General features: G+C 49.6%; 2 protein-coding genes across 6 annotated transcripts in view; both read left to right on the top strand.

Moving 5' to 3' along the window:
- Window positions 1-1,570, top strand: part of SPTBN2 (spectrin beta, non-erythrocytic 2) — a 37,696-nt gene extending 36,126 nt beyond the window's left edge. For all 4 annotated transcript variants that reach the window (XM_056131920.1, XM_056131923.1, XM_056131922.1 and 1 more), the window contains 3 exons: window positions 32-205; window positions 674-716; window positions 1,007-1,570. In XM_056131920.1, the coding sequence (XP_055987895.1) occupies window positions 32-205; window positions 674-716; window positions 1,007-1,240 (451 nt within the window). In that variant the 3' untranslated portion in view covers window positions 1,241-1,570. The remainder of the gene's footprint in view (window positions 1-31; window positions 206-673; window positions 717-1,006) is intronic.
- Window positions 1,571-16,244: 14,674 nt separating this feature from the next.
- On the top strand, window positions 16,245-26,937 carry RBM4B (RNA binding motif protein 4B). Of its 2 annotated transcripts, none has more exons than XM_056131943.1 (4): window positions 16,245-16,398; window positions 17,150-17,573; window positions 23,211-23,884; window positions 26,339-26,937. In XM_056131943.1, exons 2-3 carry the CDS (start codon window positions 17,162-17,164, stop codon window positions 23,873-23,875), a joined length of 1,077 nt encoding a protein of 358 aa, XP_055987918.1. In that variant the 5' UTR covers window positions 16,245-16,398; window positions 17,150-17,161; the 3' UTR covers window positions 23,876-23,884; window positions 26,339-26,937. The 2 variants fall into 2 exon arrangements, with proteins under 2 accessions (XP_055987918.1, XP_055987919.1); XM_056131944.1 differs by having other exon boundaries at window positions 26,259-26,937.
- The last annotated feature ends 263 nt before the right edge of the window (window positions 26,938-27,200 follow it).

The raw sequence follows: 27,200 nt of genomic DNA, 5'->3' as shown, positions 1-27,200 counted from the left end.
GGTAGTAAGGCCTGGCACCACCTGCCCCCAGGTCCTGGCAGAACGTGTACTGTGTGCTGCGGCGTGGGAGCCTGGGCTTCTACAAGGATGCCAAGGCAGCCGGCGCTGGGGTGCCCTACCACGGAGAGGTGCCCGTCAGCCTGGCCAGGGCCCAGGGCAGTGTGGCCTTGGATTACCGGAAGCGCAAGCACGTCTTCAAGCTGGGGTAGGCACAGAGCCGCCGCGGGTGAAGGCCCTGAGGAACTTGGCGGGACAGAGGCAGATGAGGGACAGGTTCTGTTGTCACCCACACAGGGGAGGGTCGGGTGCCTAGTGCTGCATCGTGGGTCTGTTGGCTGTCCACTAGGAGCAGAAAAGTTTGGCAGGGGGGAGGTCACAGAACCAGCACTCCCCTGCTTGGGGGGAGTATGGGCGGGGTGCACCCATCCCACACACATCCCGTTCCCACCAGCAGCAGCTGACGGAGCAGGAAGTGGGTTCCAGGGGCCAGTCAGCAAGGGAAGAAAGGGGTCTGGCTCTCCAGAATCTGAAGAATGTGCAGGGGGAAGGGGCTGGAATCTGAGGAATGTACAGGGTCGGTCTGGCTGTCTGCCCTGAGGTGTTCTCTCTCTCCCCCCCCTTCTCTCTCTCCCTCTCCCTCTTCCTCTCTCTCTCCCCTCCCCCTCTCCAACAGCTTGCAGGATGGAAAAGAATATTTATTTCAGGCCAAGGATGAGGTGAGCGCCCCTTCTCCTGTGTCCTGTCCCCCAGGCCGTTCCTTCCTGGAGCCTTCCGTTCCCTTCCCTTGTCCCCGGCCCCACCTTCAGCATCTCATTCTTGGGAATGAGGCGGCCCACCAGGTGCCTGAACCAGGACCCCCGCCCCCGCCCCCGTCCATGCCTCCTGTCGGAAAGGGTCCTTGGCTCCAAGAGATTGGAGCATGCGAGCTCCTGTCCCACCGTCCCGCGGCCCGCATGCCCCGGCCCGCAGCCGCTCCCGCTGACCACTTCCTCACGCTGTCCTGCAGGCCGAGATGAGCTCGTGGCTGCGGGTGGTGAATGCCGCTATCACCTCAGCATCCTCTGCCTCTGGGGAACCTGACGAGCCCGTGGCGCCGAGTGCCACCCGGGGCATGACCCGGGCCATGACCATGCCCCCAGTGTCCCCCGTCGGGGCCGAGGGGCCGGTGGTCCTGCGCAGCAAAGACGGCAGAGAACGAGAGCGAGAAAAACGCTTCAGCTTCTTCAAGAAAAACAAGTAGCGGGCGGGTGGCGTGAGACTCGCAGGCCAGCTCCTCCCTCCTCAGGACACTGCCAGGGGCTGTGGACGGCCCCGCTCTCCTCTCCGTCAGGACAGCGGCCTGCTGCTAGGGGCCACGGCCACAGTCACCCCGTCACCGCCAGAGCTGTCTCTGGGGAGGAGTCAGTGCCCCGAGGGCAGCCCTTCTCTCCTGCTATTTAATTCCAGACCGGTGGTGGGACCCAGGCGACCCGACCTCACTCCCCCACTTTCTCCGTCTCCCCTTAGCCTTATGCCTCTCCCCACCCCACCACAGTGCGGATAACTCCGCACCCCCCCCCACCCTACCCCCACCCCCTCCACAACTGACAGGCCATTGGAAAGTGGCTGCCCCCGGCTTGGGGCCGCTCGAGCTCGCCATCCAGGCCTTTGCCCCGGGACCGCCAGGAACCTCTCCGAGCTGACGCAGGACCCGGGGCCAGACTGCCGGGCGGAGTCGGGGACCCCCACCCCCTCCCTGACTCCAGCCACCACTCCAGGCTTCCAGGGGGAGCTGCTCCTGGCAGCCGCAGCCTGGGGTCTAGCCAGGGCGATGATTAAAGAGCCCAGCTTCTCTCTTCTGCCTCCGCATCTCTCCCTGCCCCGCGCCTGCCACCTCCAGCCACGGGACCCTAAGCGTTTTGCGCGTGGTCATGCTCACATACAGACACCCCCCCCACCACCACCGCTGGCTTGACAGGGATGCAGCCTCTTGCTGTACCAGAGCCCTCCCCGACCCCCCCCCCCACACACACACACACACACATGGACGAATGGAGTGAGCCAGCAGGGCCCAACTGGAAAGGCCATAAACGCGACCTCCGTCCCCGACTTGCTCCTCCCTTTACTCTCACCACTGTCTTTTGGGGGGAAATTGCTTGCCTTTGCACGCCGGGGTTGAATCCCCAGCACCCCATATGGTCCCTGAGCCCGCCAGGAGTGATCCCTGAGCACAGAGCCAGGAGTAGGCCCTGAGTACTGCCAACAGAGGCCCAAAATACAGAAAAGGAAAAAGTAAGGAAGCCCTGGGCCCCCCTGCACCCCAGTAGGGAGATGGTGGAGAGTAGCACCTGTGGTGGGGAATCAGTCACCCCACCTCCTGCCCGCTCCCCAGGGAGTTCAGACAGGGCTGACGAGTGGCACTCCTGGAGACATTACCTACTTGGATAGATGCTTCTGGGATCAGATTGCTCTTCTCATGGCAGCCAGAAGCAGAATTTCCTTCCTGTTTCTGTGTCTGTGCAGCCTGATATTTCGGGGCAATGTCAGGGCAATGTCAACAGGACTGGCCTTGGCCTTCTATGGGAAATCTGCTTCCCCTCACCACCACCAACACACACACCACACACAACCGTTTTTTCTGGGGCCCATCATAGGCCACAGACTCCCACTACATCTGTTGGGGCAAGGATAGAGCCAAGCTGTGCCCAGGACCCCCTCAACTGGGCCTGGAAAGGCCACACACGAGATCAGGGCAGAAAGGGGTGTGGAGGAGTGGGTATCTATACCCTCCGACCATTACCCCTCTCTTTTGGGAGGGAAAGAGGTAACAGCAGGTAGTTGTTGCATCACACCTGCCTGGCTCTGCGATCCTGATGATCTTTGTGACAGGGACCAAAATGGTTTGGGCTACAATGCCTTAACTCCTGTACTATCCCTCTGGCCCCCAAAGCACAAACTTGAAGACAAAACTTGATCGACATGATTATAAAAAATAGAAGAGGGGCCGGAGCGATAGCACAGCGAGTAGGGTGTTTGCCTTGCACGCGGCCGACCTGGGTTCAATCCCCGGCATCCCATATGGTCTCCCAAGCACCGTCAGGAGTAATTCTTGAGTACAGAGCCAGGAATAATCCCTGTGCATCGCTGGGTGTGACCCAAAAAGTAAAAAAAAAAAAAATTTCTGTTCAATGATGGGCCAAGTAAATGAAGGCCACCATGCACAGAGGTAACTGGACTAAGAAAAGCTACTTAAAACCAGCATCTAGAATTTACACAAAAATCCTGTAAATTAATAAAAGGGAGACTGCACCTGACAAGAAAGATGAGCCATATACATGAATAGTGAATAGGTATCACTATCACTGTCATCCTGTTGTTCATCAATTTCCTCAAGCAGGCACCAATAACGTCTCCTTCGTCCTAGCCCTGGCACTTTTAGAAAGTGCCACATTCGAGGCTCTTTCAGGATCAGGGGAATGAGACCCATCATTGTTATTGGTTTTGGCATATTGAATATGCCACAGGGAGTTTGCCAGACTCTGCCGTGCGGGCAGGATACTGCCAGCTTCTCCAGAGTAAGAACTAGATAATAAAATGCCGCGTGGCCGTGAATGTGGCCACGCGCTTCCAGGAGCTGGGTTTTATAGTCTCTGGGTCTTGGCCATTGATGGGATTACATGGCGCCAGGGGCAGTTGGTGGGTGTAACGCCTACCTGCTGAAAGATGGGGGATCTGTCCTGATCCGAGCAGAGTTGGAGATCTCAGCCCCGGGTCCCGCATGCCTGGGTTCCTCTGCAGGTTCCTTCATGCATGAGGCTCACCAGAACGTGTGGAGAGTGGTCTCAGCGTGGCTGTGGCTGGTTCCAGAGGTCTTCGGCTGCTGGGGCTCTGCTCAGGGCAGGGAGGGAAACTCAACCCGCCCCCACTCCAAGGGGCCCCGGTCATGACAGCCAGGTGCCAGGGTAGGAGACTGCGCTGTTCTCTTCCAGGAGCTGGGTTTAATAGTCTCTGATAATTTACAGAAAAGGTCCAAAGCTTTATAAAAACAAGAGTTGATTAAAAATCATTTGGGACCAGAGGAATAGTACAGCACTACAGCAGGTGGGGCCCAGTTATTACTGTTATTAGGTCGAATTTCTAAATGAAAGGTTATCCTATGTGATGTAAGACAGTATGGGGGTTAAATATTGCCTGCGGGGGGAGGGGAGGCTGGAGTAATAGCACAGAGGGTAGGGCATTTGCCTTGGATGTGGCGACCTGGGTTCGATTCCCAGCATCCCATATGGTCCCCTGAGCACCACCAGGAGTAATTCCTGAATGCAGAGCCAGAAGTAACCTCTGTGCATTGCCGAGTGTGACCCAAAAAGAAAAAAAAGTTGCACTGGGGGTGAAATTTGGGGTTCATCTAGATATTTTGGGTGTGCAGAGTGATGTGCATGGCTGCAGGGCTGAGGGGCACCATGCAGCCTAGCCTGATATCTCCCAACCTGCCCCGCAAGCAGACTTGCCTGGCATGCAGTCAACAAACTGCATATGGTCCCCTGAGCACCACCATACACTGCCAAGTATAGCCCAAACCCCGGCCCCAAATTTAACAAACAAACATTATCCTAGGTATGTATGTAAGAAAGAAAACCACAGTGGGGCCAGAGAGCAGGCAGGGTGCTGATGCAACCAACCTGAGTTCAATCCCCAGCACCCCATATGGTTCCCCAAGTCCCACCAGGAGCGATCCCTGAGTGCAGAGCCAGGAGTGAGCCCTGAGCACCGCCAGATGTAGCCCCAAATCTCAAAAACAGAATACCCAATGTTTCAAACAGCCATCGAGGGTCTTATAATTACCCAAGAGGTTAACTACACAACACATTTTTACATCACATTTACATAAATTTACCAAATGCACAATGGGGAGCATCTTGTTCTGTATCAGAAAAAAACAATTGCTAAAAGATGTCTTTGCAACAATTTCAAGGGAAAGTGAATATGAATATTAGATGATATTAATTAGCATGTCGTAAAATGCAATGCTTTAAAGGCAGATAGTGTGAAGCAAAGACGTACTGCTTTCACCCTCCAGAATGCCAGGTGTGAAAAAAAAGGAAGTGTGGGTGGGGAGGGAGGGGTTTCCGTTGGTAAGATGTGATTGGTGACCGAGAGCCACCTCCTCAGAGGAACAAAGAGAAAGGGACCACCGATTGATGGTCAACGGATGTTTAGGTAAAGGTAAAGGTAAAGGCCCTCCCGTTGATCATCAATTTGCTCGAGCGGGCCCAGTAACGTCTCCATTGGAGATTTTGTTGTTACTGTGTTTGGCATATCGAATACGTCACGGGGAGCTTGCCAGGCTCTGCCGTGCGGGCGAGATACTCTCGGTAGCTTGCCGGGCTCTCCGAGAGGGGCGGAAGAATCGAACTCGGGTCGGCCATGTTGGCTGTGTGCAAGGCAAATGCCCTACCGCTGTGCTATCGCTCCAGGTATAGAACTGCTGTAGGTGTGACTGATCATTTACAGAGGCTTTTGATAGAGCATTTCAATAGAGGCCATTCTTTTGGGGGGATTGACTCAAGGAGACATTCTGTCTCCCAGAGGCAACATTCCATCTATATTGCTTTTTCTTTCCCTTGCTGCTAGTACATATTAAACAAGTAAGTTTGTTTCTTAATATTTGCAGTTATTTGGATAAACAAGCAAGAAATACAGATTCCAAAACTTAATTCTCTAAGCTCTGGGAACTAAGGTTAAAAACCGGCTGGGCTTTTACTGTAAATCTCAGGCTAAGTTGTCAGACTGGGTTAGCTTTTCCTATTCCATTGGGTCCTGTCTTTTAGGTCATTATGGTCATTATCAAGATTATGCTTTATGATTTCTATACTGTCCCATAACAAAGCCAGGGCAGCTTTGCTGCTTGCCCTGGGTCCATCCAGAGATCCCTTGGAGGGATCCAGCTTTTTGGGATGTTAGGAACTAAGGCGACTGAAGCCCGCGTCAAACAATTATAATGGATGCCCAGGAGTAAATTTATTTCAGTCAATTAATTCCTAAATATTAGGAGAATAGCATTAATGGTCTTTCTGTGTTTAAGCAAAGAGCATTGCTCTGTAGTAAAATATGAACAAGTTAAAGGGGGAAAGAGAAAAGCAAATAATTCACTAGAAATACAAAATCCAGAGTCACCAGAAGGTTTGACTTGATAAGTAACCAAGCCTGACTTGGGGAATTTAGTAGCTAACAGAATGAGATGTAAAGACATAAAGGAGGGGCTGGAGAGATAGCACAGTGGGTAGGGCGTTTGCCTTGCACGCGGCCGACCCAGGTTCGATTCCTAGCGTCCCACATAGGTCCCCTGAGCACCACCAGGAGTAACTCCTGAGTGCAGAGCCAGGAGTAACCCCTATGCATTGCCAGGTGTGACCCAAAAGCAAAAAAAAAAAAAAAAAAAAAAAAAAAAGACATAAAGGAAAGGTTAACAATAAACTCGGGGGATTAAAAATGCTCATGAGAGCACTGTAAGCTTCTCTGGGGGGGTGGAAAAGGGGAAGGGATAATTCACTGATGAAGCCTAAAACACTTGGGATTAATATCCAACAAGATGGTATGGGCAAAATGACAGTATGTAGGGGCCACAGCGATAGTACAGTGGGGAGGGCCTTTTCCTTGCATGTGGCCAACCGGGGTTTGATCACTGGTATCCCATAAGGTCCTCTGAGCACTCCCAGGAATGATTCCCGAGTACAGAGCCAGAAGTAACCAAGGAGTAACATCCCCAAACCCAAAATAGTGCCTGGGGTTTGAGTATGCACTGTTTTTTTGGGGGGGTGGGGGGTGGGGGAGGCCATACCCAGTGGTTGGCCACGTGCAAGGCAAGCATCCTCCCTACCTGCTGTACTATTGCTCCAGCCCCTGAAAGATTTTTTCAAAACACCAGCCAAAGGGGTTGGAATGATAGTAAAGTGGGTAGGGTACCTGCCTTGCACGTGGTCAACCTGGCTTTGATCCCTGGCACCCCTTGAGTCCTGTCAGAGTGATCACTGATCACAGAGCCAGGAGTAAGCCCTGAGCACAGTCAGGTGTGGCATAAAAAAAAATAGCCAAGGCCTGGAGAGAGTTCAGGGGTTAAGGCAACTGCCTGCCTTGCATGCAGTCATGAAGTCAGCCCAGGTTCAATTCCCAGCACTTGTATAACCAGGAATGATCCCTAAACACAAAGCCAGGAGTATCCCCTTAGCACCGCAGGGTGTGGCATAATCCCCTCCCCACCACCACCAAAAATATATATAAAACTCCAGCCAATAGCTGGAGAAATATACAGGAGTTAAGGCACTTGCCTTGCGTTCCATTGACCTGCGCTGGAATCCCCATCACCATGTAGGGTGCCCTGAGCACTGCCAGAAGTGACTCTGGAGCAGAGATCCAGGAAAACCCTTGGGCGTCGCAGGGTGTGACCCAAAAACCAAAACCAAACAGAAAAACTCCCGCAGAAACAAAATCAAAGAACAGAGAGAGGCTGGATGAAATAAGATTAGCCAAATGTTGACAAACTAGGTAAAGGGCTCACAGGAGTTCACAACTATCTCTACTTGTACATTTGATTTCCACAAAAATTTTTTTTTTCTTTTTTATTAGTGAAACGACATGAGGTACAGTTGTAGATTTACAAATTTTTGTGCTTGGATCTCGGTCATACCCCGATCAAATACCCATCCCTCCACCAGTGCCCATTTTCCACCACCAGGATAATATCCCTCCCCCCCCATCCTCCCATCCCCCCATCCCCCCCTGCCACTGTGGCAGGGCATTCCCCCCTGTTCTCTCTCTCCTCCTGGGCGCTGTGATCAGCCAAAGAGGCATTGAGTGGCGAACATGTTCAGCCCAGTCTACTTTCAACCTGCATCTCCCCTCCTGGGAGGATCCTCCAAACACCCTCCACTTGGTGTTCCCCTTTCTATCTGAATTGTCCTTTCCCCTAGAATACCCAGCTGGCCTCTAAGTTATGGAGTAATTCTCCTGGTGTTGCTCTCAGCTATTCTTGGGTATTAATCTCATATTTTATTATTTTATATCCCCCAGATGAATGCTATCTTTCTATGTCTATCCCTCTCTTTCTGACTCATTTCGCTTAGCATGATACTTTCCATATTGTACCACTTGTATGTAAAGTTCATGACTTCATTTTTTCTAAGAGCCACATAGTACTCCATTGTGTAGATGTACCAAAGTTTCTTTAACCAGTCATCTGTTCTTGGGCACTCAGGTCTCTTCCAGTTTCTGGCTACTGTAAAGAGTGCTGCAATGAACAAACAAGTGCAGATGTCACTTCGGCTATCCACAAAAAATTTTAATTGGGGAAAAAAATGCACTAAAAATGTCTTACAAGAACACAAACAACACATTTGTTTTTGTTTTTCTTTTTGGGTCATACCCGGCGATGCACAGGGGGTTACTCCTGGTTCTGCACTCAGGAATTACCCCTGGCGGTGCTCAGGGGACCATATGGGATGCTGGGAATCGAACCCGGGTCGGCTGTGTACAAGACAAACGCCCTACCCACTGTGCTATTGCTCCAGCCCCACAAACAACACATTTGAATAACTGCCTATGAGGGAAGGAGTGGAGACAAAAGGGTATAAACAGGAGTAAGAGAGCCAGAGAGATAATACAGGATGGAAGCACTTGCCCTACCTGCAGCCGCTTCTTCCCACATTAAACCAGGTGACTCCTGAGCACAGAGCCGGGAATAGCCCCTGAGAGCCACCAGGTGTGCCGTCCCCCAACAAAATACAAGTCTGAGTGTAAAGGTAAAGGTAAAGGCCCTCCCGTTGATCGTCGATTTGCTCGAGCAGGCCCAGTAACGTCTCCGTTGGAGACTTTGTTGTTACTGTGTCTAGCATATTGAATACTCTCGGTAGCTTGCCAGGCTCTCCGAGAGGGGCGGAGGAATCGAACTTGGGTCGGCCAAGTTGGCCGCTTGTAAGGCGGACGCCCTACCCGCTGTGCTATTCACTCCAGTCTGAGTGTAGAAGCTGTAAATTTCCAGATGAAGAAAAGGAGGAGCGGAGAGGGGCAAGCAAGACCATTCTTGAAATAGGAAGGACAGGGGCCAGCCAGAGCAATAGTACAGCGGCAGGTAGGGTGCGTGCCAAGCAAGCGGCCAACCTGAATTTGATCCCTAGCAACCCACATGGTGCCCCGAGCACCGTCAGGAGTAATTCCCGAGTGCAGAGTAAGGAGTAATCACTGAGCAACTCCAGGTGTCTAATTAATTGATTGATTGATTGATTAATTAATTAGAAAGGACAGCACCTCTTGGGAAACGGCTGAGGAAACAATCCAGTGAAATAGACATATCAGGGGCTGGAGTGATAGCACAGCAGGTGGGGTGTTTGCCTTGCATGTGGCCGACCCAGGTTCGATTCTCAGCATCCCATATGGTCCCCCACGCATCGCCAGGAGTGATTCCTGAGTGCAGAGCCAGGAGTAACCCCTGAGCATCGCTGGGTATGATCCAAAAAGCAAAAAAAATAAATAAATAAAAATAGACATATCGAAGTAGTGCTGAGGATGAGGGTAACATGGGGACTTTGTGCTTGATGGTATCTGCAAGGAGTATTGGTGACTGACAATCACATTAGCTGATCTGCTGTAGATAAACTCAACCCAACAATCTCCACAAACATCTGTGCCCCACTCTAAGGCAACAGTGAGTGATCAACCCAACTACTTCCTTTTGGCCACTAGGAGGTGTCCTTGGATCGCAGCTAAATTCTGAAAGTTAGAGAGGGCTTAACTTTTTCTAGGTATGGACTGGAAAACCACGCCTGATCCCCTAACTGAACCACCACCATCCTGAACCCCTGTACAGTGCAATCCACTGGCCATCTCATCACAATTGAGACTTGTGACAGACGCACAACTGAGCTTCTATTAAAGCTGGGGCACAAACCAGCCCACGTAAACACACAAACAAAACATGTCTGATGAAGTGGAGCCCCAAAACAGAGCCTCTTAGCACCATCAAATCTTTGGGCTCCTCATATTTGGTAACAACAACAACAAAAGATCAATTATGCCTTCTGTTAAATTAACTCTACAAAAAGCAATAGCTAGCTTTGCTTAAAACATGGCGTGCACACACTTGGGGCCAGAATGACAGTATAGAGGGGAAGGCCAACCCACGTTTGATTCCTGGTATTGCATATGATCCCCTGAGCACCACCAGGAGTGATTCCTGAATACAGAGCCAGGAATAACTAATCCCCGAGCATTGCTGGGTGTAGCCCCAAAACAAACAAATAAATACATAAAATACATATATTTGGGGGGTACTACTTTATATATATACATGTATATAAACACACATATAATATATATATATTATGTATGTGTTCATGTGGGCTGGAGCGATAGCACAGTGGGTAGCGTGTTTGCCTTGCACGCAGCCAACATGGCTGACCCGAGTTCAATTCCTCCACCCCTCTTGGAGAGCCTGGCAAGCTACTGAGACTATCTCGCCCGCACAGCAAAGCCTGGCAAGCTCCCCGTGACATATTCGATATGCCAAACACAGTAACAACAAAGTCTTACGATGGAGACATTACTGGGCCCGCTCAAGCAAATCAATGAACAACGGGAGGACAGTGACAGTGTCCATGTATATATATTAAAAAAATATATATATTGCACCTTTTCTAAAATAGTGCCCCAAGCAAACATCAGGGATGATTAGCTCACTAGTGGTACAGAGGCAAGGCGCTTGCCAGCACATGGCTGCCATGGGTTCAATCCCCGGCACCATACATGGCCCTCAAACCCTGCCAGGAGTGACCCCTGAACACAGAACCATGTGTAAAGCCAGAGCACAGCTGGGTGTGGCTCCCAAATCCAAAACAGATCACGATCATCCTGTTATTCGTTGATTGCCTCAAGCAGGCACCTTCGCCCTAGCCCTGAGATTTTAAAAAGTGCCAAGGCTCTTTCAGGGTTAGGAGAATGAGACCCATCATTGTTACTGGTATTTGGCATATTGGGTACACCACGGGGAGTTTGCCAGACTCTGCCGTGTGTGGGCAGGTTACATTCGGTAGCCTGCCAGTTGTCCAAAGTAAGAATGAGATAATAAGATTTGATAATAAGCTGCACGCTTCCAGGAGCTGGGTTTTTATAGTCTCTGGGTCTTGGCCATTGATGGGATTGCGGTGGGGGGGGGGGGGGATGGAGGGGTTGGTGGGTGTAACCCCTGCCTACTGGAAGATGGAGGATCTGAGTGGAGGATGCTCAACCCCGATCCAAAACAACAAACACAAAATAAATATAAAAGTTTTTTCACCTTTCCTGACATGTGACTTAAGGAAACCCCCACCTTTCCCTTTTTTTCCTTTCCTCCAGCCCAAGTTCTAATCTGACCTTGGGCCCCTCTGGCTATTCCTTTTCTGGCAGCCTGTCCCCTCTCTTTTGGAGTTAGGCAGGTTCTCCAGGCATCAGGCCAGTGAGCCTGCAGGGCAGCGAGGCCACAGGGGTACTCTGATGTCTCCCTGCACCCCTGCCCCAGTGCCCACTGCAGCACATGCACTGCCTCTGTGTGGCATCTGTCCTCATGGTACCCTGAAATGTCAAATCCAGCTTAGAGACTGGAAAAATTCTATTCAGATCCATTTTAATTTACAAGACAAGCGAAGTCACTGGAGACCAGAGTAGTGTGTGATTGGAACCATTTTTTAAAAACCTAGGTGTCCCTTAAAAAAAAGTTGAGTTCTTGGGGCTAGAATGTACAGTGGGTAGTGGCTGATCTGGGTTTAATTCCCTTTTAGGACGTGGATCGTGATCTCCTTTTAACGATAAAGAGACTCCAGAGACTGCAAACAGCAAGCAAGGTTTATTGTAAGACTGGCTAGCCAGGGTCAAGCTGTCTACACAGACACGCAGGTCCGATAGGTTAGGCAAGACCCCGAGCTTCTTCAAAGGGGATCTTATATAGGCCTTCACTGGCCATTACAGCAGACCCTGAGCATTTCATGGCCAATAGATTCGTAACAACATATACTTTCTTAACCAATCCATTTAAAAGTATATCACTCCTTAGCCTATAGATTCAAAGATCAGCATTTATGTACATGGGCATTGTGGCTAGTGGGATCTCATAACTCAAACATCTGGTTATCTGCTATGTCTACCTGGCTCCCTGTGATTTACAGCTCAGGACACCTGCATTCCAGTGGAGGTGGTAAGGGAAGAGTTACTAGCGGAGGGGCAGATAAGAAAGAGTCAATAGTGGAGGCAAGATTTACATCCCAATTAAGTCAACAGTGGAGACAGAATTTACATCTCAGGCCTCTACTAGGGAGGGGGCAGGATTTACATCTCAAGGTTTTACTAGGGAGGGGGCAGGAAAGGAAGAGTTACTAATTAGCAGAGTTTAGCTCTGGAATTTCCCTTGGGGTCCCACGGGACCTTACATTCACAGCTTCTGCCAGGAGTAATTCCTGAGAGCAGAGCCAGGAGTAACCTGTAAGCATCGCTGGGTGTGACCCAAAATGTCAAAAATAAAAAATTTAAAAAGGAAGAAAGGAAAAAAAAAAGTTGAATTCTCCCACCACTGGCTGTACTGTAATTTATTTTGAGTTTGGAAAATTCTTTCCATGCCTGTCTCTTAGCTTATATGCTGTGGCATCTTGATTCTGGATCCTATATGGGACCCTGAGCACTGTCAGGAGTAATTCTTGAGTGCATAACCACAAGTGAACCCTAAGCATTGCTGGGTGTGGCCCCCAAACAAAACCCTGTTAAAATGTTAAATTGAGGGGTCTGAGACACAATAATGGGGGTAAAGGCACTTGCCTTGCATGAGACCCAATCTAGTTTTAATCTCTAGGCACTACACATGATCCCCCCAAGCCCTGCCAGATGTCCTGAGCACAGCTGGGTACACAGGGCCCAAAAACAATAATTTTTTTTCCCTTTACCATCTTGAGTACACTTTTGAGTCTTTGGGGCTTTTTATTTTAGTTTTTGGGTCACATCTAGGGGTGCTCAGTTGTTACTCGGCTCTGCATTCAGGAATTACTTTTTATTTATTTAATTTTTACTGCAGGTTGACTTTAGGTTGACCTTGCGACCACTCACTACTTTTGGACTAGCCTCTACTTTCGGGCTGGAGCGATAACATAGTGGTAGGGCGTTTGCCTTACAAGCGGCCAACATGGTTGACCCGAGTTCGATTCTTCCGCTCCTCTCGGAGAGCCCGGTAAGCTACCGAGAGCATCTCGCCGTACGGCAGAGCCTGGCAAGCTACCTGTGACGTATTCAATATGCCAAACACAGTAACAACAAGTCTCATGATGGAGATATTACTGGGCCCGCTTGAGCAAATCGATGAACAACGGGAGAACCGTGACGAACCGTGAAGAATTTTTTAAAGTTTTTTTTTTTATTATTTTATTTTAATGAATCACCGTGAGATAGTTACAGACTTACAAACCTTCATGATTACGTTTCAGTCATACAATGATCAAGTACCCATCCCTCCACCAGTGCCCATTGTCACCACCAATGTTCCCAGTACCACCCCCCACCCCCCCTCCACCCCACCCCCACCCCCACCTCTGTGGCAGGCACATTCCCTTTTACTCTCTCTCTCCTTTGGGGTGTTGTGGTTTGTAATGCAGGTATTAAGTGGCCATCATGTTTGGTCTACAGTCTACTTTCAGCACGTATCTTTCATCTGGAGCGGGCCCTCCAAGCATCCTTTACTTGGTGGTCCCAGCATGTGAGGCTGGCTTCAGGAATTATTTTGATGGTGCTTGGGGGGACCATATGGGAGGCTGGGGAAATGCCCTTCTCCCTGTACTATCTCTCCAGCCCCACTTTTGAGTCTTTTGAAAAAACAAAATTTTTTATTGATTTGTAAGATGACTATTAAAGTTAGATTTTAAAACTGGTTTGGGGGGGGAATGGAGCTTTCTATTCTAAATTTCTTGTTTAAAAGTGTTAAATGGAATGAGATAATGTCCTAAAGACTTTAAGACTAAGATAAGCAGTCTCTTCAAAATAGCCACAAGGCTTTAGCTTAATAAATGACCTAAACCAATCTCAGTTTCTAATTTTAATTAGTTATCTAGGACCCAGAATAATTGTATAGTGGTTGGGGTTTTGTTTTTGTTTTTTTCTTTTTGGGTCACACCCAGCGATGCTGAGGATGCTGAGATTACTTCTGGCTCTGCATTCAGGAATTACTCCTGGCTGTGCTGGGGGAACCATATGGGATGCCGGGAGATCAAACCTAGGTTGGCCGCGTGCAAGGCAAATGCCCTACCCTATGTACTATTGCTCTGGCCCCATAGTTGGGGCTTATGTCTTAGATGAGGCTGAATGGGGCTTGATCCACAGCACCTCATAAGGTCCCAAGAGCCCCACCAGGAGTGATCCCTGAATGCAGTCAGGAATAAGACCTGAGAACTTCCAGGTGTGACCCAAAAGAACAAACAAAAACAGCGTCATTTGATAAATTTCCAAGTCAGAAAGGATTAAACCTTTGGTTTTGGGACAGAGAGAGAGAGAAAAAACAGCAAATAAGGCACTTTGCCTTGTATGCAGCCTGGGTTCAACCTGGATACAATCCTTGGTATCTCATATGGTCCTAAACTGTCTTATATGGTCAGGAATCAGAAGTGATTTCTGTATGTAGAGCCAGGAGTAACTTCTAAGAACTTCCAAGTGTGGCTCAAACACACACACACACACAGGAAATATCTGTTCTCAGGTTTCTTGGACCTTGCAGTGCTCAGGCCCACTCCTGGTGGGGCTCCAAGGTGACCATATCTGTATCTCGTGTCCAGGATGATGGTGTTGGTGGAGACTCCCAAGGACCCCACGGATGATTCCTGACCATCTCCTGCTTCAAAACTTCAATTTTTAATAATTACAGATGGTCTCTACCCTGTTAGAGCTAACCTTTTTGGGTCACACCCGGCAATGCACAGGGCTCACTCCTGGCTCTTAACTCAGGAATTACTCCTGGTGGTGCTCAGAGGGACCATATGGGATGCTGGGAATTGAACCGGGGTTGGCCGTGTGCAAGGCAAACGTCTTACCCCCTGTGCTATCGATACAGCCCCAAATCTAGCCTTTAACGTCAAGCCTGGTAAACAGTTAGAGGTTTAAATCCTTGGAATCTTCTTTTGGAATCCCAGACACAGCCCTGCAGGCTTTCTCAAGAAAAATGTCACTGAAAACACTAACGGTGAAGTTGTTTCCCTTTAGGATTTTCTTTTCTTTTTTTTTTTTTTTTTGCTTTTTGAGTCACTCATGGCCATGCTTTTAGGGGGTTACTCCTGGCGGTGTTGGGGGGCCACCACATGGAATGACAGAGATCGAACCTGGGTCGGCGGCGTGCAAGGCAAACTGCCCTCCCTTGCTGTTACCATCTCTCGGGTCCCAGGTCGTCTCCCTTTCAGCAAACTCACCGAAAATATAGACTTGAGTAAACGGCTTTTCCAAACTAAATCGTTCATCAGTCTAGCGAGTAAACAGAAATCGGTTATTTCGAATGACTTTATTTCAGGTCTGTTTTGCTGCCAGATCCTACACCAAAACCTAGCGTTGCTTTGAGAGAAATCGAAGTTGCAGTTCTAGTTTTACGGCGGCGTTTAAGCGGGTCAAGGGGCACTGCTCGAGGCGACCCGTTGTGAAACTCGTCAGAAACCAACGTCTCGGCAAAGATCTGCGTCGGGCAGACCTAGCACGTGCCAAGTGAAGGTGAGGCCCCTCGAAGGCCCTCCAGCGAGAAAAGGTTTCACAACCCTTTCCCAGGGCTGAGAGGGGCTGAGGGGGACCCCACGTCCCAGCTTCCCCGGCCCTTCCCTCCAAATCGTTCCTGCTGAATCCCGCCACCTCCTCCCAGCCCTCTGCTTGCCATCTCTGGTGACCCCCTCCTAGGAGACCCAGTGAGATAACCCTTTGTCATCAGCCGCCACCTCCACCCCCGCTCCCCGCTCCCCCCGGAAAGCGGGCGCAATCGCACGCTCCATTGTGATGGTCGCCGACTCCCCCGGGGGTTCTCACTTCACCTCAGCCGTGGTTGCAGCCCGAGCTCTCTGACGGAAGAGCGCCGACCCCGCTTCCAGGGCACTGATTGGCTGGCCGCGGACTGGGGGGCGGGCTGACCTCCGACGGCGCTGCCGTCACCGGCGGGCCCCGCCCTCGCGCTGGGGCTGCTGGGAGCCGAGGCGGGGGCGGGCTTTCGCCAGCGGCCGCGGGATTGGTCGGCAGGCTCCCGAGGGGGGCGGGGACGGAGCCTGCGCGCACTCGCGCGTGCGTGAGCTGGCGCGCGAGAGAGGGCCCGGTCGCGCCGAGGCTCGAGCGGCCGTCGCCATTTTGTCGGGTTCTCTCTGACGCGGGAGCCGCCGCCGCCGCCGCCGCCACCCGGAGGTGCGAAGGGGTAGCAGCTGGGTGGCTCGGGAGCTGGAAGCCGGGCCGGGCCGGCGCTCCGGCGGACGAAGAGGGCCCCGAGTTGGGCTTTCTCCTGTGGCAGCGGGAGGTCTGGGCGGACAACGGGGAGGAGGCGGGGCCGCGTCTCGGAGGGGGCGGGGCAGGGGTCGGGTCCCGTCTTTGTTGGGGCGAAGGAGCGGGAGGTTGGACCGCTCTGGGGCCCCGCTTTGGGGCCCGGGGGGCGTTTTTAGGCCGGGAGTGGAGTGGAATGGAAGGTGCTCTCGCTCGGAGAGAGACGACAACTTTCCCTCCAAAAACCTCGGGACCGGGGAGGCGCTGATCCGTGTCCCTCACCCCCGTCAGAACTCACTAATCCGCCCTGAGGAAGAGTTGTTAAGGCGTGAAACGGGCGGGCGCCTCTGTCTTGCATGTGCCAGGCCCTGGGTTCCACCCTCAGCCCCGCCAAAAAAAAAAAAGGAAAGAAAATAGACACGAAACCGCCATCCCTTGTTTCTTTAATCCGCCCGTTTCTCGGAGTCGGTGGGCTCCGTCCCGCATGCTTGTGCCGCATCTCCTTTTGCCAGCAGACCATCCTTGTAGGGAGCGAGAATCACGACTGGTGGTGTGTGGGGTGGGGGGGAGCAGGGCTGTGTAGACCGCGCGCTCCTTTGGGGGAGGCATGAGAATTCCTCCCTCTGGCTGACTCCCGTCCCGTCCTTAACTGGGGGCCACCCCCCTGCTCTGTCCCCAGGCTCTTGTCAGGATGGTGAAGCTGTTCATTGGAAACCTGCCCCGGGAGGCCACCGAGCAGGAGATCCGCTCCCTCTTCGAGCAGTACGGGAAGGTGCTGGAATGTGACATCATTAAGAACTACGGCTTCGTGCACATCGAGGACAAGACGGCGGCCGAGGATGCCATCCGCAACCTGCACCACTACAAGCTGCACGGGGTCAACATCAACGTGGAGGCCAGCAAGAACAAGAGCAAAGCGTCAACCAAGCTGCACGTGGGCAACATCAGCCCCACTTGTACCAACCAAGAGCTCCGCGCCAAGTTTGAGGAGTACGGGCCCGTCATTGAGTGCGACATCGTGAAAGATTATGCCTTCGTGCACATGGAGCGCGCGGAGGATGCCGTGGAGGCCATCAGGGGCCTCGACAACACAGAGTTTCAAGGTGAACTGCTCTGGGGCCTGGGTGGATCGAGTGGGGTCCAAATGCTCCAAAGTAAGGCAAGGACCTAGGACCATGGCCAAGCTGGGTGGTTCTTTTCGTTGTGTTCAGTGGGAAAGAATTGGTTGTTGAGGCCGTTTGCTCTTAGAAGCACAGCGCCTCTCTTTTTCAGATTGACTACGATGGTCCTCAACAATTTTGTAGACTCACAAACCAGGTAAACTTAAATCCACAGCCTTTCAATACATTTGGATGCTGTTCGCAGTTTCTTGAGCGCTGGTGTGATTAGCCGAGGGAGGAGAAAAGGCAGTGGCTTACCACCTTCTATGGTTGGGGCCAGGAAAGCTTATGTCTAAGAGTTTAAATAGCACAGCGGTAGGGTGTTTGCCTTGCACGCAGCCAACATGGCTGACCCGAGTTTGATTCCTCCACCCCTCTCGGAGAGCCCGGCAAGCTACCGAGAGCATCTCGCCTGCACAGCATAGCCTGGCAAGCTCCCCGTGATGTGTTCGATATGCCAGACACAGTAACAACAGAGTCTCCAATGGAGACGTTACTGGGCCCGCTCGAGCAAATCGATCAACAACAGGAGGGCCTTTACCTTTTATTCTTTTAATTATTTGAGGTGAGAGGTTGTGCTAAGAAAGAGGAAAAGACACATTAAGCTGTATTATAAAGTTGTTGAATTTAGAATTTGGGGAGAATTTTCTGAGTCCTCATTTGTTCTCTAGATAAACAATATAGTCCCGGGCTATACAAGCAGAGTCAAAGGCCATGCCATGGGTAACTGTTCTGTCTACTGCTGACCGGAAAAGAAATTTCTAAAAATAGCAGGTTACATGGGTATGATGGTCCCACTGCTGGGGAGATTCAACAAGGACATCCCAGGGCCTGTAAGTGATCATACCAATGAGGAAACACTATATAATGTCATTGATATCACAGAAATGTCTGAAAACTCCAGATCAGTGCCAATATGGTGGCTCTTGAGCATATACTAAGTTGAAGTAAAATGGAAAGGTTGGTTTCTCCGTTACACTTCACATATTTGAAACAGTCAAGTCAAGTCGCGGGAGGCCAGTGGCTGATATAGACTCTGATATAGACTCTCCACTCTAATAGAAAGTTCTGTTCGGTTTTTGTTGGGTCCGCTGCATAGTGCTCAGTGGCTGCTCCCAGTGTGTATCTTGCAGGGTTGCTGCCAGTGATGCTCAGGAGAGTGGGTGGTGCTAGGGATTGAACCCAGGCCCCCGGCATGCAAAGCACAGGCTCTAGCCTTCGGGATATTTCCCTCACCCCTAGGAAATTCTGATAGTGCATTCACCACAGTTTTGTTACTGGTCTCATCTTGGACTTGGTTGTTACAGCCAGCCACATTGCAGATTCATAATTTCTTACCATTTTTGCCCTGAGTGCCTTTGGAAGGTTGTAAAAGTACTAAAAGGTTCCCACTAGTCCTAAAAAACAGTGAATAGAGAAATGGGAGGGCAAAGTCTGACCATAAGAGTAAGGAAGTTTGCGCATCGTGCATCAAGTATGTCTGACCCAGCTGCTTTTTAAAGCACAGGACAAAGGCCATAGGTGCTCACTTCCACTGCTCATAGTCTTTTTCATTTTTTGCTTTTTTTTTTTTTTTTTGGCCATAATAGGCAGAACTCAGCAATCACTCCTCACAGTGCTTGTGGGACCATAAGAGGTGTCGGGGACTGAGCCCTTGTGAAATGCTTGCATGAAAGTGCCCTACTTGCTATACCATCTCTTGGGGCCCAGTTCTGCTTTTTTGTTTATTTATATTTATTTATTTTGGCTTTTAGGGTCACACCCAGCGATGCTCAGGGTTTACTCCTGGCTTTGCACTCAGGACTCACTCCTGGCAGTGCTGGGGGACCATATGGGATGCCAGGGATCAAACCCGGGTCGGCCGCATACAAGGCAAATGCCCTACTCGCTGTACTATCGCTCTGGCCCAGTTCTGCTTTTTTAACCAGGTCGAGCATTGGCTTGATATCTGGCATTTAGTTTCTCTTTAAAGTATAGGGCTGGACTGGAGATCTAGATAGTACAGGGGTGCATATACTTGTATTGTAAGCTTCTCACCCAGGTTTGCCCTGAACAATAACAATAGTTACTCCGGAGCACAAGAGCTACAGAGTAAACCCTGTGTACTGTGGGGCATGGCCCCAAAACAACAACAAAATATATAGGGAAAATTGTAGTTTCACAAAAAATAGAATCCAGACTTCAGAATGTCCCCTTTTTTGTCCCCCACCCCCCAGTTTTGGGGGCCACTCCAGGGACTCTCTGGGGGCCCTTGTAATGCTGGGGCTAGAACTCAAGCCTCCTCCGTGCAAAGCGTTTCCCCCAGTCCTGTCACTTTTCAATTTAATGCCTTGTAGGTGATTTCCTAAAGAAAGTAGCCTCTTATGAGTGCAGGCAGCTTCAGGACCTTTTTGAGCATTCTCTGTTAATGCTGCCGTTAGGCTCCTGCAGTGTGTGATTTCTAAAAGAAAGCAGAATTTGAGTAGAACTGAGTATTTCAGATTTTGTTCTTTTGCCATAAGCATCAGTGAACTGAATTTATACTAAGTACAGTTTGCATTAGATGACTCTTAAAGTACCAGTTCTGGGCAGCTGAATTGGAGTCATATATAATAGTTCAAGTGTCTTCCCAACTGATATAGCATTAACGTGGAGGGTTCTCACAGTGTAGAGTCGGAAGCCCAAGTTTTCTGTAAAATGGTGACAGCACATTTTGGTAACTTTTGGAACTCTCAGAATTATTTGAGCTGTTTGTCTCTCCAAGAGAAAGGGTGGTAGAATTTAATTTTTCAATTATTGGAAGAACTTTAGGGGGTTTAAGATTACAAGCCTCTGGGTTCGAGAGGCTTGTAAGTCACTTGCCTTGCACACAAGCAGCCGACCTGGGTGGCATCCCATATAGTCCCCAGCACCACCAGGAGAGATGCCTGAGTTCAGAGAGCCAGGAGTAACCAACCCCTGAGTATTGTCAGGTGTGGCCCAATAGTAAAACAAAAATTGCAAAGTTGACATTTAGAAAGCTTTTTGGGGGAAGGGGGGTGTTAAGAACACAAACCCACAAAACTATCTGCAGCTCCTTTTTTTTCCAGGTAAATTTTCCACCTGAATTATTTTCACAAAGTAGATTTTGCCACAATTTGTTCATAATTTCTAAATCTTGAGGATTAGAGGTAGGGGTGATAGCTGGTTTTTGTTACTCAAAAACCAGAAACATGGACTTGGTGTATGAAAGTAAAAAGTATGTTGAATTTTTTTTCTTTAAAAATGTATTATATATAGGGGCTGCAGAGATAGCACAGAAGGTAGGGCATTTGCCTTGCATGCAGTCGACCTGGGTTCGATTCCAAGCATCCCATATGGTCCCCTGAGCACCGCCAGGAGTAACTCCTGAGTGCCGAGCGAGGAGTAACCCCTGTGCATTGCCAGGTGTGACCCAAAAAGAAAAAAAATGTATTATATATAGCACAATGGGCAGGCATTTGCCTTACATGGTGCTGACCCAGGTTCAGTCACCAGCAACTCCATGTGGTCACCCAAGCCCTGCCAGCAGTGATCCCTGCACGCTACCAGATGTGGCCTTCAAACTGAAACGTTAAATAGAAATGTTCTTGTAGGTCTCTGGATTGGCATGGTTTCTCTAACTTTAGAATTGTAGCATAATTGGTGCCTGTGGCACAGATGAGTCACCATGCGTGTTAGAAAGCCAAGTGACTTGTAATCCTGCAGTCTAAATTATAGGGTGTGTTTGGGTATATGTTGGGTCAAAAATCTGCTCCTGGGGTGAAGGTGATAGTATGAGTAATGGCATCTGCCTTTCACGCGACCAGTCCTGCTTTGATCCCCAGCACCCCATATGGTCCTTGAACCCGCCAGGAGTAAGCCCTGAGCACCACCAGATGTGGTTGAAAAACACAATTAAAAATCTGCTTCTGTTCTAAGCAAGTTGGTGTGTGACCGCTAATCATGTCTAGAGAGTTGAATGGGAGTAGTTCAGTTTCTGAAACAGTGGCTTGGTAAACGCAGCTGTCAGAGTAATTGCCATTTGGTACCTGTGGGCTATAGGGTGATGCCGGATGCTGCCTCTCCTACCAGGTAGGTGGTGAGAACCTGAGTAACTTTTTACTACCGAGGATAGGGTATAAATCGGAGGCTATGACTGCTAGAAAGTGGGGTGGTAGGAATCGTGAACTTGGGGCAGCACTGGAACCAGGTTTGGCTGAATTGTCCGATTGCTCTACCCCGCTCCCCTCTCAGAACCTGTGCAGGCCGCTGTTCTAGCTGCCATCCTGAGTTGGGCTGTTTGTCATAGGATGGTAGAGCACAAGGCCTCCCATTGCATAGCTGCATTCAGACAAGGTCTGTTCAAGACAGAGCAACTGTCTGGTCATAGGGGAGGGATCCTTCTGTCCGAGCACTCTTTAAGAGTGACCCAAAGCCCCAGTTCTCCGCTTCTGTTCTAGTGGCCATTTGGCTGGGATTCGAAAAGCTTCGATTTATTCTCTAAAGTCTTAGGCGGTTTGGGGCTGAATTACTAAGGAAACTTTTCCCAAATTGCTTTCAAAGCATGGGATGGTTTAATTGGTGGTACTTAAGCCCAGGGCAAAGATGGTTTCTTATTTGCTATTTCTAGTGCTAGTCATTTTCTTGAAGTATTGATGTGACTTGTTTGTGTGGGTGCCCAGCTTTTAGGCCCATGCTATTTTCCCTTTTTTCCCTGTGTGTGTGGTGTTTTTGTGGACATACCTCAGAGGCCTCAGGGAACTGTATGGATGCTGGTGAACCTGGTGGGCTGCGTGCATGGTGAGCGCCTTACCCACTGCTCTCTCTCCATCCCAATAGGCTGTGTTTTTCTAACAAGTAGATACCTCCTGTAAGGACTTGCAAACTGCATACATACAACATATAGATTGTTCTCAATCTATTCCATGGGAGCGCACTGTCCTGAAGAAGCCACGACTTCCAGCTCTGTTCATTGCTTCCTGTCGAGCTTTCGAATTCTCACCCGTGAGAGACCGTGGTCACATTTTTTTTTCCCTCCATAAGCATGAATTCGCCCTTGCTTACGAGCGTGGGATGGAGTCTTAGAATTCTTAGAGGTGCTGGCGGTAAAGCAGATGATGGGCCAGGCACGACTCTGGTACCCAAGAATGTCTTCTGGGGATACCTGCAGAAATGGCTGGAGAAAGCCAGATACCCTGGCGTTTGCTGTGGTTTTTAAGCTATACCCTGATACAGCACCGTGTTCATCGGAAGTTGAGAGGATGCTTTCCAAGTGGGACTTATATATGTGACTTGGAAATAGCAGCAGGGCTTGATTGGTACAATTACTAAAAAGCAAAAAGCAGAGACTTCACTTTCTGTGTTGGGCAACAAAAGGAAAGTTGAGATGCAGTAGGAGGGAATCCAGTCTCCGTGGTGGAAGTAGGAAGCACTGGCTGGTCTCTGAGGACTCACATTTCCTTGCTCTCGTCTGTTACATTTTTAGCTTTCGGAGATTAATGGTAGAGAGTAGGAGTGTGTGTGTCTTATGCCAACTACTTCATTTTCATTTGGGGGAGAACAAACAATATACTGAAATTTTCTCTCAACTATTTCTTCAAGGCAAAAGAATGCACGTGCAATTGTCCACCAGCCGGCTTCGGACTGCGCCGGGGATGGGAGACCAGAGCGGCTGCTACCGGTGCGGGAAAGAGGGGCACTGGTCCAAAGAGTGTCCGGTAGACCGTTCGGGCCGCGTGGCAGACTTTACCGAGCAGTATAACGAACAGTACGGAGCAGTGCGCACGCCTTACACCATGGGCTACGGCGAGTCCATGTACTACAACGACGCGTATGGAGCGCTCGACTACTACAAGCGGTACCGGGTTCGCTCGTATGAGGCAGTGGCGGCGGCGGCGGCGGCTTCTGCCTACAACTACGCAGAGCAGTCCATGTCCCACCTGCCTCAAGTCCAGAACACAGCTGTGACCAGTCACCTCAACTCCTCTTCCGTGGATCCCTATGACAGACACCTGTTGCCAAACTCTGGTGCCGCAGCCACCTCAGCTGCTATGGCTGCGGCCGCCGCCACCACCTCCTATTATGGAAGGGACAGGAGCCCCCTGCGTCGTACTGCAGCTGTGCTCCCCACAGTTGGCGAGGGCTACGGTTATGGGCCAGAGAGCGAGCTGTCTCAGGCGTCGGCAGCGGCGCGGAATTCCCTGTACGACATGGCCCGGTACGAACGGGAGCAGTATGTGGACCGAGCACGGTACTCAGCCTTTTAAAAACTGGAGGTGAGAGCGGGGTGGGTGCTGTTGCAATTCTGTGTAGTCCTTTGAAATAAGAGCCTGCTTCAGAGGCCACTTGAGTCATCCGCTGGTGGGTCAAGGCATTAGTTTTTTCTTTAGGGGGCCATACCTGGTAGTGTTCAGGGCTTACTCGTGGCTCTGCTCAGGGATCACTCAGCAGGCTCGGGGACTCTATGGGGTGCTGGGGATCGAACCCCTGGTAAGCCATGTACCAGGCAAGCTCTGGCCTAGTGCATTGCATGTTTTAAATCTCACTAAATCAGGTCCTCCAGCCTGCAAGTTCCTTCTTTGGGAAACAGGCTTGGTTAGTTAGGGAACAAGTAGAGGAAGCACATCTTCCACCTGCTGAGGTTTGTGGCCAGTGTGCTCTGTATTGTTTCCTTTCTGCAATAAACCTCTAAGGTGTTTTTCATTTGTGGGCCAGGAAACAGACCAGAATTAGAACCAGAATGAAAACTCAAGCCTGGCTGATCCCAAAACAGTTTTCTTCCAGCCACAGGTTACTGTGGTGTAAGCTGAAGTATCCAGGCTCAGGAGCTAAGGGTTTGTCCCAGTGAGAACCCTAACTACAACTCAGGCCTTCAGCTTGCTATTGAAAGTGTTAATATATAGCTGTTAGCCAGCTCAAGTGTCCTTTCTAGTTTAGGTTTTGGGCTCTACGACACTTGCCTGGAAGCCGAATGTGTTTAGTTATGCAGAGCATTGCTGGATAAGTTTCTGCTTATCCTGTGATGCTGCCCTTTGGAGCCTGGTGCCACCCACTGCTTCTGGCAGTTTTGTTGGAGAGGAACATGTACGAATCAGACAGGCTAATACTGGATGTGCATGAAATCCCATTGTCACCCAGACATTTCTCTTCAGAAAGTACATGACAGGTTTAATGGCAGGAATAGGAGCACCTAAAGGTGGATCAATCTCCCGGGGAGTTGGGGATAGCAGCATGACAGCTTGCTGTCCGCCCGGCTTCTCTCACACCTTGAAATTGAGGGTCATGTGCTTAACTGGGAGGCCTGTTGGCAAGGTGAAAGAGTTTCTACTCTTCCTAAATATTTGCTTAGCAGCACCACTATAGGAATTAGCCCTTATGAGAAGCAGATATGATGAGTTTGCTATTATACCTGTCTGAGGACAAGTCTTGGAATCTCCTCAGCCCATTGTGTACAAATGTGTGTCCGTGTGTGTGAAGAGGATAATTTTTAAGAACTTCTGTAGCTTTACATTTTACTTTTGAAACAGCTGGAGCTGCCATGGAGTGTGAGATATGCCTCTAAAGTAAGGTGGTATAATCTGTCTGATAACTTCTGTTTCTCTCAAATAGGTTTCAAAGTTAAATGTTAAATTAGCATATTGTGGTTTTTAAAGACTGTTCTAGGGTACTATAAAGTAAAATTTTTGTTTTGTGTGTGTGTGTGTGTGTGTGTTTGGGGGATTGTTTTTGTTGTTTTTAGTTTTGGGACCATACCTGGTGATCCTCACTCAGGATTTTCTGCATTCAGGAATTACTCCTGGCAGTGCTTGGGGGAACCATATGGGATATCAGGGATTGAACCTGGGTTGGCTGCATGAAAGACAAGTGCCCTACGTGCTGGAAAATCGACTTTGGCCCCTGTAGAGTGAATTTGGATGGCAAGCAGTGGTAGTTCAACTTATGTTTTTTAGTGATGACTTCTAAGAAACTTTACTTCCATTCATTTGGACTGAATAACCCTGAGTTAGCAGTATTTCCAGGCCCCTGATGTTAATGAGGTTACCAGGATGAAATGGGGATACAAAATCAGGTGTCACCCTAGTAGCACAACTTTTAAAGTCAGTTAATACAGATCAAGACCAGGATTTAGCTCTTTGACTGTAATAAGAAGAGAAATTGGTGTGAGTTAATCTCTCCCTCCCCACGGGTCTGGAGCCTCTTTAATAGAAGAACTTGAAGTTTAAAATTCTTTGATTAAAGGAGATTTGATCAGGGCACTACTAGCATTAAGGCTTTAGCTGAAACAGCCTTGCACCAGGAGGCTGAACGATTCCGTGAGGACCTTGGTGATGGCAATTTGTGAAACTTGTTTACTGAAGTAGATAAAAATGAGACCAATTTAGAAAAATGCAATGGGTTGTTTTTGACGTATTCCACTTTCCTGCTGGACTCCGGACTTAATGCTCTTTGTTGCAGCAGCCCCGGGTCACAGGTGGCCTTGCCTGGGAGACCATAGCGAGTGAGAGAGTTGTGTTCTCAGCTGCAGCATCTTCCATGACTCCAGTACATGCCAGCACCTAGCCGCAGTAGTCGCCTAGATAATTACCTGGATACAGTCTGATCCAGTCTGACTTGGTTTTGTTTTGTTCTTTTTTTCCCCCTGGAATACAGGACGGGACCAGGGCCTTGTACTCGGAGCCAAGCTGCTCTCCAGGCACTGTGTAAGCCTCTTGTGTTGTGCTCTCTTTCAGGTAGGATAATTGCGGACTGAACCCTCGGGCTGCGGTCATATATGAGAACTTGCTCCGCGCGGTCCCCTTTGCCGGGATGTTTCCATTGCTTCATGTTTCAGTAAACAAAGGAGTTTGTGACCAACTATGTTTTCTTTCTTAATTTAATTCTTCTAAGGTGACTTTTCTTTCTTCCTGTTACTAGTCCTGTAGCCTTTCAGTCTGTTCCTCCTAGTCTCGGCCTCTGAGCAGCCCTAGGTAAGGATTATGCTGGTACCCCCTTTTCCTGTACAGTGGAGCCCCTCTGATCTGCTTTCCTTAGGAGTTGACCCCTTCTCCCCGTCTCCCTGCAACACCTCTTTTCCTGTTAAAATGACCATGTAGTGGCAAACAGCCTTCTCTGTTAGCTCTGGCCTCACATTGCAGCTAATCTTCTGAAACTGCTAGGACCGTTGGGGTTTGGGTGGGGGGTTTGTTGTTCTTTTGTTTGTTTGTTTTGTTTTTTATGTCTGACCTGTGATCGTGAATACAGCATTAGCTGAAATTTAGCCTTGTTTTATTCCCCTCCTCCCACTTTTTTTTTTTTAATATTTTGACAAATAAACGTTTAACACTTTCTGTGTTTGTCTGACTTATTGACTATCACCTCTGTCTTCTGGTTCTTCCCCAGTTGTGCTGAAGCAGAAAGTTTTAGGAAATAAAAGAGATTTCTGAACTGCTAGGAAATTAGCATTTGGAGACATTGATGAACATCCTCCTGCTGGAGGTTACCATCCTTTCTCTGAACCTCACTACTTTTCCCAGCCAGTAAGCCCAGTGGTTAGAGTGAGAGAGAAACCCTGCCAAAGAACCCTGTGCTGGAGAAAGGTTGAGAGGGAAAATC

The sequence above is a fragment of the Sorex fumeus genome, unplaced genomic scaffold, assembly GCF_029834395.1.
Source record: "Sorex fumeus unplaced genomic scaffold, SorFum_2.1 ptg000093l, whole genome shotgun sequence".
Classification (NCBI taxonomy): domain Eukaryota; kingdom Metazoa; phylum Chordata; class Mammalia; order Eulipotyphla; family Soricidae; genus Sorex; species Sorex fumeus.
Note: the sequence above shows the minus strand (reverse complement) of the source record. Positions and strands in the feature narration are given on the sequence as shown.

Bases quoted from the DNA above. Each gene is read 5' to 3' on its own strand.
- RBM4B (XM_056131943.1), top strand. From the start codon at position 17,162: ATGGTGAAGCTGTTCATTGGAAACCTGCCCCGGGAGGCCACCGAGCAG. The intron at 17,574-23,210 runs GTGAACTGCTCT...TATTTCTTCAAG, and splicing joins CGACAACACAGAGTTTCAAG to GCAAAAGAATGCACGTGCAA.